This window comes from Lupinus angustifolius, unplaced genomic scaffold, assembly GCF_001865875.1.
Source record: "Lupinus angustifolius cultivar Tanjil unplaced genomic scaffold, LupAngTanjil_v1.0 Scaffold_134_42, whole genome shotgun sequence".
NCBI classification, from domain to species: Eukaryota; Viridiplantae; Streptophyta; class Magnoliopsida; order Fabales; family Fabaceae; genus Lupinus; species Lupinus angustifolius.
The window spans coordinates 33,201-44,280 of NW_017725428.1; the positions used below are offsets into that span (position 1 = coordinate 33,201).

Here is an 11,080-nt window from a genome sequence, read left to right on the forward strand (position 1 = left end):
ACAATTAACTTAATAGAGACTAACTTGTAATTGTTTTATTTCTTCAAATCTTAAGGAACGACGAAGGAACAAATACAGCAAGTTCAAAATTGCAATCAATCAAAATGTGCGAAATTTAGGATATAGTACAGAACATGATAACCAAACCAACTAACGGCTATGTACTCTTAATAAGATTATCATCATGGTCTTCTCTTCCTCTAGCTAAATGTATGAGACTATGAGTTATAAGTGTTACTTTATATTATGTGATGGTCATGTACGCTAAATATGAATAATATAATAGTATAATATTACAAAAAATAACTTATTGAAAGTATTCATATCATAGGTCACCTTAAAATGGAAAACGTTACATTTACACTAAAATTTATGGTATGTCAGTATACTTGATTCTAAAATTTAATATAAAAAATTCATTCTCTATTTAATAATTATATTAAAAATTGTATTATTTAAAAACTTATATTATATTTTAATTCTTCTTTTATATTAAAGTCATTTCTCTCATTATTCTATATCACAATTATTTATACATAAATATGAATTCCTACCCAAAAGAATAAATAAAATACTAAAATATACACAATAGAATTTAATGCACCATGGAGGTTATTGAATCTGAGTTTTATATAAACTCACCAACAGAAAATAAGAAGACACAAAGAAATCAAAAACTCATTATAACTAAGCAAAACTTCTTTCAATGGATGCACCAAAACTAGTTTATTCGGTGTTAACCATTGTGGCATGCTCCATAATATTTAGAAGTAGTATTGTTGGTGCAATATGGTGTGTGGCGAGGATTGATGTCATCGCTAGTGCATTGGAGCCACAATTGGACTATGCATGTGGCCATGGAGCTGATTGTAGTGGTATTCAACCTGGTGGAATATGCTTTTATCCAAACAATATCTACAATCATGCTTCATATGCATTTAATAGTTACTATGTGCGCATGGGTGGAGCCCCTGGTTCCTGCTACTTTGGTGGCACAGCTACCATTGCTTTTACTTATCCCAGTATGAATATCTATCCTTCTTCATCTTTTTAAAAATTATTATCGAAAATTGTTGTTATGTTACTATTTATTGTTGACGAGATTCGAATTCTCAATCTCCTTAAACTCATTCACCTTAATCATCAAATTACCTTATAACTTCCTTCATATTTTATATTGGTATTATTATATTATTAGTCGATTACAGATTGAGGACAAAAATTTGGTGGTTGTTTATTATTATCTTATCTGCAAAGCTATTTGGTAGTCAATGTTATTTTCTGTTTTTAATTCGGTTATATGAAGTGCTTTTTATTTATTTAATATTTCATTCAAGATATTATTTATTTACAAATTGACTATTTGTTATTTTTTTATTAGTTTTGCAGTTTAATTTTTTTTAATGGTGTAGTTTAAGCAAAATAGAGGAGTATGGTAAATTTTAATATTAGAACTAATTTTTTATAAATATAAATCTTGGTTGAGAATTGAATATTTTAAAAAACATATAAATAGAATCGAAATGAATTAAAAAAATAGTTTATAACACTAAATTTTAAATAAAAAATACTATAGGTCAGATTGATCTTATATAGTTTCATTTTGTTGTGTGTATAGGCTATGGACCTTGTAGACCTTAGTTACTCATCTTCTCTGAAGAGGTACAGGTAACATCCACTTCCTAATTTAATTTAATATTTTATAAGTAAATATTAGTATTTTAGGTTTTATAGATAATGTATAATTTTTAGAGATACTTGATTATTTTATTTTGTTATTTTATTGTTTTCCATCAGATATTAAATTAAAGAAAAAAGAGGCGTGGTTACATGGATGAGTGAATTAAGAGGAAGAGTTTTCCCTGCTTTGTTGATTAAATTATTTAAAATTAATTAAGCATATATAATACTTTAAAATGAAAATAATTTTATAAAAAACATTTAGTGCTTGCTTATTAAAGGAAGTTTATCAAGGAAACGATAAATTTGTTTTAAAATAATTTATTTTTTATCTACCATTTTTTCTAATAATAAATGAATCCACCACAACGTTTTTCAATAATTACTTTAGTGAGTGTATTCTTAACAATTAATTTAATAGAGACTAACTAATAACTCTTTTATCTCTTATATTCTTCAGGAACGATGAAGTAACAAATACAACAATGACAGTCTCCAATAAATAATTCAAAATTGCAATGAAGTCAAAATGATAACCAAACCAAGTGATGGCTATGTACTCTTAATAAGATTATCATCGTCGTCTTCCATTCCTCTAGTTAAATGTATGAGTTTGTTACTTTACATTATGTGATGACCATGTGCTCTAAATAAGAATAATATAATAATACATTAAAAAACAACTTATTGGGAGTATTATATCATAATTATTACGTAGTTGTTTGTAAAATATGTTATATATGACTTTTAGTCATGACATTTTGATGGATATTATCACATATGCTTTTATTATGTTGCTTTAGAATGACAAAAGTATTGATAAGTAAATGTATATACTTAGTCATGAAATGAGGACAATTGATTCTTGGAAATAATTTATTTATTCACATAATTATAGAGAAGGAACTTGAATTGTTGAAGTCTTAAAAAATATATTGTTATGTTATTTGGGCCATGGTTTTTAATTAGAAACTCATATTTATTAAATATATCCACAATAAATAAAATCTATGAAGGAAGAAATTCATAGTCATAAATAGTTGTTGAGTAAGAAATTCTATAAAAACATTTTATTTATTTATTTATTTCACAAAAAAATCGGGTTGTTACATTTAGTGGTATCAGTGTTTTTTATGTATAATAAGTGATGATATATATATATATATATATATTATAAAAAGTTGCCGAAAAGATAAAGATTGATGTACCATATAGAATTTTGATGTATAAAAAATGAGTAACAAGACATGTCACACAATAACAAACAAAAAATAACATGTAATGATACTTTTATTTATTGTGAAATTATATTTTTTTTTTCAATAAAAAATGAGGAGAAACAAGTATTTGTCTTTCCATTTTTTTTTAGAAGATTCTTGTTCATAAAAATCAGAGTTTGCATTGATATTTTATTTGATGTACAAATGATAATGACTACTAAATAATTGTTAAACTTGTAATAATTTAATTTCAAGTCCAATTTTCCATAACGGTTATGATGTTTTTACCCATTGGTTTAACTTTGTTCTTGCATCCTTTTGAAAATACACAAACTATAACGATTTTCTTATTTAATGAAGAGACAAATATCACACAATAATGTACAAAAGTTAAATTATAATGACAATTTTATCATTTTATTTATCATGAAATTATATTTAACCACTGAAAATATGAAGAAAAACAATCACCTGTTTTGATTAGTAAGGATCTTTGTTCCTAATTAATGGCCTTCACTTAAATGATGAAGGTGCCGTTTACATGCACTAATGAATTAAAAGGGTCGGTGCTTACCCTATTTTGAATAAATTTTAAAAATTCTCATAGCCTATGTTAAGTTTTTGATGATAGGGTCACACGGCGTTCCAATATTGTTGAGTTTGGAAGGATACAGATCACGCCCAAATGTTCAAATAGTGCTGACTCATAGTAAACTATAATTTCCTATCATTTACTATTGAAAAATTAGAATTACCATTCTCTTTCATTGGATATTGAGTATTTGTCAATAAGGGAGTTGAAGGTGAAAACGGATTTGATGAGATTGGATTGAAGTGTGCAACATATCTTCCCCCCTTAGAGTTGTTGGAGGACATGGAAGCAAGAGTCGAGGTTGAAGTAGAAGAAACCGAGCTTGGAGAGGTTCGGGTTGGAGTTGGAGAGGGGGATGGAGAAGACAATGAGTTAGAGGCGGTCAATGTGGATGAGGTATAGGCGGTCAATGTGGATGAAGTCAAGTTGGTCCAACGGGGTAATGGGACAACCATGTTTATGATGCTAGTGAAATAGATTTCCACCACAAAAATCAGAGAGAACAATGACCAGTGGAGGAAAAGGAAGATGGAATGCATCCCCAATTTCCCCAGATCTATATTGTTCATTACGAGTGTTGACAATGTAACTGGAAATGAGTGAACATTGGCATTGACTAGTAGCTCATGCTAAATTTTACGATTTTAGACTGAAATGGTGAAAAAAGTCTTTTTATCATGATTGAGAACTTCACCAGCGATCTTGTGTCTCCATAAGAGGAGGTTATGATTGTGGAAGAACCGGTTCGGGAACACATCTGCTGTCTCACACTTTATGCTACAACAAATATGTACCCACCCACTTCCCATGCTATTTGACATTTAAAGGTCAGATATAAAATTTCACTTTTACTATTTTTACCAAATGATTCAATGAATTACATTATTCGTTTAGAAGAGAGCACCATGATACAGTTTGGCTACCCTTTTGTATGTATCCACGTGGCATTCAAGAATCTACTCTATTATCCTGAGAATAGTGCCTATACTAATTTTTTTTCCAATTCAATGCGTAAATCTATAAATTCCATTGCCTACACACATGAAGGTAAAGCCATATTTACATTACACTGAAAATCAATCTGACAATTTCAGACACAATCAAATTTTGGACAGCATTTTATTATACATGATTAAATGCTACAAGTTAACACTAATTCATGAAGTAAGCTTTTGAGTATCCTTCACATTCCAGACCACAAAGCAGTTCAATTTTAATAATAAAACAACGAAACCAGTTACATTCCCTCAAGTTCTAGAGACGCATTAACACATTAACAGTTCATCTCTCAAATCCTCGTACAGCAACCTCAACCGATTATGCAACATAGCCACACAAAAAAGTGTTATTCAGAAGAAGTACATGTCACAGTGTTGATGTAAAAGTACCTCAATATTGGAAATTTAGCAGTTAATGAGTTAGGGAAGAGGAATAAGGAGGTTATTGAGGATAAAGGAAGATTATTGGCAGGAACATATGCAAGAGCACCAATAGTACTTGAAAAAGGAGAAGGTTGTAAAGTTTATGATGTTGAAGGGAAAGAGTATTTGGATTTATGTGCTGGAATTGTTGTTAATGCACTTGATCATGATGACTCCGATTGGTTGAAAGCTGTTTTGGATCAAGCTGCTATACTTACTCATGTTAGCAATGTTTTCAACTCCCTTCCTCATGTGGAACTTGCAAAGCGTTTGGTGACCTCTTCTCTTGTGGACCGTGTATTTTTCTCAAATCCTGGAATTGAAGCAAATGAGACAGTCAATTACATACTGTAGTCAATATCACACAAAGATTGCTGAAACTCAATGTTATCATGAATGAAGATTACCTTTTACTTAGTACATCTTGTTGGGCAAGGATACTAATAGTCAATCAAATGCTGCTTGGCATTGTTTCATTTTAATTACACATAAGCATAATTGTAAAAAGAGTAATCATGACAAAGAAATCAGAAGGCACCAAAGCAGTTATGTGAGTAATTCAGGAAGAAAAGAATCAATCAAGCAATTGTGACCACATTAATGATGAAATAATCATAAACAAACAAGAATAAGAAGAAACAAATATCCTCCCTTAGCCAATAGTTACAAACTCAATCATTATGGGAAGGGTAGGGAGTGATTCAGCCGTGTAAGAAATTTCAGAAAGGCCAACCAAAAGCCTTTCAGTTACACAAGCATAAACAACAATAAATAATAAATGGAAATCAGAATAAATATGGCACTCAGCCAAGAGTTATACATGGGAGACAATTAAGCAAATCAGAGTTATTGACATTTCAGTTACAATGAACATAATTGGTAGCAATAATGCACAGCCATGAAAGGGATTAATCAGGGTAATCATAGGTCTTATAGGTTTCTGGTTATCAATCGGCAGATCGAAGGTTTTTTATAAACCCTTATAAAAGGCAAGGCACTCATATACAGAGAGGAGACTTTGATATCACAGAAAAAATCAGACAGAGATATGTCATAACAGGAAGGAGAAACAATCAGAGAGTGAAGAATTCAGTCGATTCATAGCAGGTGCAGGGAATATCCAGAAACAAGAATCAGCCAGACTGACATTCAAGTGGTAAAAGACTGGGGATACACACTCAGATAAGCTACTTATTTCATTCATTTACATAATTGAAAGACATTGTCTACTTAGTTTATGTTCACAATATCAAGAGAATACAAGCACCCATATTCCATTAAGAACTAAAACTAAATAATTAAATCATGAAAATTTTAATATGTGATTTGTTTATGAACAAATTCCCACCCAAGTTTAGTCACCATGAACCACCGCCTTCTTCCTTCCCCATCTCGAACCAGAGACAATTCGGGACTAGAACAATTGCTAACCGCCATCGAAGAATACTTCAAAAACGGGAAGATGATTTCAATTCGAACCCTCACCATGAACCACCGCCTTCTTCCTCCCCCTATTTCTCAACCACTGCCGCGCCGTAGAGAAGAAGAAGATGAAGGATTCCAATTACCCTTTTGGCTTGTGCTTGTGAAATAGCCATGGAAGGATTACGAGGGAGACTGCTCTCCATTAATAGAGGCGTAATGGAAAAGTACATTAAAAACTTAAAAAACAATAATATTTATAATTTTTACTTTTTATTGGATTTACAATTTTGACCTTCAAAATATACTATAAAATATAACTTATCTCTCCATTAATGGAGAGAAATCTTACTCGGCCAGTATACCCCTTTCTTGCTTATGGGTTCGTGGGCTTGGGGCCTAACCCCTTCAATTCAATTTTATCTCCTCTTTTTTTTCTTCTTCTTTTTACTCTAATTACTTTTGTTTCTTTAGAATTTAGTTACATTTTATTTAGAGTAAATTACACTTACCCTATGAGTTTTAGTGAAATTATACAGCCACTATTGCATAAGAAATAAGTGTAATATTTTAAAAAATGTGATAAATGCAATTAAGTTAAACAAAACATGATATATTGTTTAGACAAGTCTAAATAATATACAAATCAATGTATCTTTATTTTTTTTGTTACAAAATGCATCAACAATTCTAAAGAAATATTGTTTAAATCGCTCTTATAATATAGTGTAACGAACCAAAAATAATAAAGAAATATTGACTCATATATCATTTGGACTTGTCTCTGCAATATATCATATTTTGTTTAACTTAATTACATTTATCACATTTTTTGTTTAAAATATTACACTTATTTCTTATGCAGGGGTGGTCAGTGTAATGAAAGTATAAAAATTAGGTGAGGGTTGTGTAGGTGTAAAAAAGTGAGGGGTAGTTTGTGTAATTTCACTAAAACTCAGGGGTCTGTGTAATTTAGTCTTTTATTTATTATTTCTAATATCATATATTTAGGCAATTCTTATCAGATGAATGTAAATTAGTATGTCTCTAATCTCATAACCATTAAACAAGAAGTTTATTTTCAACCTAAATTACATTAACTAGAAATACAATCTAATAAAAATGTCAATTGACAATAATAATAATAATCAGGAGCTCTACGATCAATATCATCTCTAAGCTATTAATTCTATATATACAAATAATGCAAAACTGTTTTATCACTTAATTCCATCTATACAAATAATGCAAAACTATTTTACCACTTAATTCCATAATTATAAAAAATAATGCAAAATTATTTCATCACTCAAATTAATTATGGACTTTCTGAAGTAAGATTATGACTTGAGTTATCTCAAACTTCTCCGAAAATGGGAAAACATCGTCTTTAAGCTATTAATTTCATATAAAGAATATAATAAAAACCTTTTTTTACCTTAATTAATTATGGAATTTTTATAGTAAGTTCATGGTTCGAGTTTTCTCTAACTTCTCTGAAAATGAGAAAAATGCATATGACTAACACTATTTCTAAGCTATTAGTTCCAACAATCATATATTACAAATATTCTCACACCAATAAAAATCAATTATACCAAACTTATCGATATTTTTCAAACCAAACAAAATAACCATTCAATTTTTAATCAGAATTCATTGTCTTGATTTTTCTATTGCCCATAGGGACACGTGGGAGCAAGATAAACACTTGTCAAATACAAATAAAAATATAAATATTTTGTTTCACTAATTCAATTTTTTTAATAGTCTAAGGGTATAAAAATTCATGTAGTTAGCGAGGGTACTGTTTTAATATGGGCAAATAAGATGTTAATACCTTCTCCGGTCCGTAATCGAATCCCGAGTCTAGAATCTCTATTCAAAAGACTAAATTATCCTAATTGGGTTTACTAGAGAGATTTCTACATTTTAACCATAAAAAATATAGTGACGTCTCCAAATCAACTAGGAGAGGTAGAAATCGAGTTCACCTCTTCCTAAGTCGCAGAAACGGTATTCCAACCGAAAATCGGGTCGCAATACTAAATACCATGACTTATTTGAACGTACATTATCGTCGGTAAAAAAAGTAATGTCATTATTAGAGTTGGTAAAGTCGAAGCTACACGAGTGTCGTCCCGTGGTCGACGCTACACGAGTGTCATCCCATGGTCGACACTAATTATGTTCTTAACGTTAGTTTTCAGTTTAGCATAAGCTAAGCCTAATGGTAATTGTCAATTTTCTTATAGTGATATATTTATATATTTAAGCCCCCTTGTAATGTCTGGTAGTAGAGCACAAATTGTAAAAATCACAATGTTGTGACCAAATTTTTTCTTAACACCAGTTAAACAACTTAAGTGAAAGAAAAGATTGAGTTTTTACTCTCTTCCTAATAGTTTGGAGTTATCACCATGTTTTTGGCGTAATAGCATAAAAAATCATGTTTATGCACAATTTTAGTATGTATTGAACTTTAAATTAGAGATCTAGTTTCAACAATAATTATGGAATATATTTGTATCTTGTTCACATATACTAAGACAATACAAATAATTTCTTTTAGTTTTATATGTTACGAAAGTTTATCTTGATCATATGTATCCTTATATGCAATAGAAAATCAAGACTACGTTGTTCTTCACATAACATATATGATTGGTTGAATGTGTTTTAATTGCTTTAAGGAACAAAATTAACATATTTCGATCTAGGATGAGTTAATGAAAAGGAATAAGTACGCATGACTCTTTCACAAATTATCATGTTTATTTAATTTTTAATTCAGTTTTATCATTAAATGAAATATTTAGTATTGTTATTATTATTTCTATTAATTATTTATTAAAAATAATTAATTATTATTTCATTTATGGTTTACTGAAATTAAATTTTAACTAATAGAAGTGATATGTCATGATTATTCAATGATAATTCAAGTGAAAGAAATTCAGTCACTGACATTTCCTCTATCTTTATTATGATTTATTTTAAATGATTAGTCATGAGATATGAATTATTTTATTATTTTCTATTAAAAATATATATTTTAAGAAAAACGATTATCATAATAATATTTTAGATTGACATTTCTTAATCATATAATATTGAAATATAACATAATTATTTTATAATTATAGTTATTACTAAGCGAATGAAAATAAAATAAATGAATAAATATTAACAAAAGAATCATTCACAAATCTAGAGTTATAAATGAATAGTTGAATATATAATGTAACAAAAGTGAATAGATATAATAAAGGAAAGATAAATTAAAAAGGAACTGGAAAAAAAGATCCCATAAACACATGAGCATAGGATCCACACTACGACATACAATCAAAATTCTAGGATAGGCGCATACCAAAAGTTACAAGAACTTATGGAATATGAGATTTACATTACATAATCAATAGCGCTAGGGTAGAAATATATTTTATGCAGTTCGTAAACTCTCGAGTGTGGATGGGTTATGTATCTTTTTAAATAGAGAATGTGGCTAGCTTTGATGCATGCGTGGATAGAAAATTAAGCTTTGGTGTTTTATGGTCTGTGTTTAAATAAAGGTTATAGAGTGTACTTATTATAGTTGAAAATAAGAGCTTTTGTAATAGGGAACATGTCATTTTTAAAAAGGATACTCATAATAATTGTTAATCTTCTTTCAAAAACTGATGTGATTTAGATCTCCTACTTAAAAACTAGAGTTTACTCATTTTTAAATCATCAAATAACTCTTAACAATTAGTTTAATTTATTAATTGTTTAAATCAATATATAATTCTTCTTAACATCAGGTAGGATTTATTTATTTATGTAAATAAATAACTCTTAACAACTGGATGAATTTATTCATTTAGATTAGGACATAACTTTTACCAACAAGTAGGACTCATCTATTTTAAAAAATAATCTTTATAAAATTAAATATTTCCTATTTCATTCCGAGCCATACAAAATTAAGTGTTACACTTGCATCTTTACTAGGGTTTTTCCGTCCAATAATCGCCTTTTTTGTTCCAACTTTCTTGGAGCTTTGACCTTATTGGAATGAACTCAAAATAGTTTGTCCCATGGAGTTTTCTAGGTGGAACATGTCCAACTTCACCAAAACAACAACCCAAAACGGTTCCAATAAGGAAATCCTTTTTCCAAGCGTTGAAGAACTCTTGTGATATTGCAGTGTCACAACTTTCACAATCTTGCATAAAAGGAGATGCAATAGCCATCAAAATACATGAGGAGGAATATCAAGCAGGTCTTCAACGCTGTAAGAACCATCTTCATGGCATAATCATCTTTTCCAAAGGTCATACTCCAATAAAGTTGGTGGATCTTAAAGAGAAGCTCACTACGCTTTGGAGTATGATAGGAAAATGGTGTATGATTTCCTTAGGGAAAGGCTTCTATGATTTCTCTTTCTCTTATGTGGATGATATGAGAAGTGTTTGTTCAACAGGGTCTTGGAACCTCAAACCAGGATTTCTTAGACTCTTTTTATGGACCCTTGACTTCAATCCCAACTTGCAGAAGCTTTCACACTTTCAGTGTTGGGTTAAAATATTGGGTCTTCCCCAAGAATATTGGAGCCCAAAAATTATCTTCTCTGTTGTAGGAGGTATAGGTACTCTGATTGCCAATGTTCTAGTCGACATTAACTTAAAAGCTAAGCTACCGGATCAAATCCTGGTGGAAAAGGTGGGGTTTTCCTTCTTTGTGAACCTAGAATATGAGAA

General features: G+C 29.8%; 1 protein-coding gene across 2 annotated transcripts; it reads left to right on the forward strand.

The window, feature by feature from the left end:
* The first annotated feature begins 677 nt into the window (after positions 1-677).
* On the forward strand, positions 678-2,381 carry LOC109340092. 2 transcript variants are annotated; one of them, XM_019577665.1, is made up of 3 exons: positions 678-1,022; positions 1,619-1,668; positions 2,141-2,381. In XM_019577665.1, the coding sequence occupies exons 1-3, from the start codon at positions 810-812 to the stop codon at positions 2,184-2,186; spliced, it is 309 nt and encodes a 102-aa protein (XP_019433210.1). In that variant the 5' UTR covers positions 678-809; the 3' UTR covers positions 2,187-2,381. The 2 variants fall into 2 exon arrangements, with proteins under 2 accessions (XP_019433210.1, XP_019433212.1); XM_019577667.1 differs by having other exon boundaries at positions 1,619-1,662.
* Positions 2,382-11,080: the final 8,699 nt, after the last annotated feature.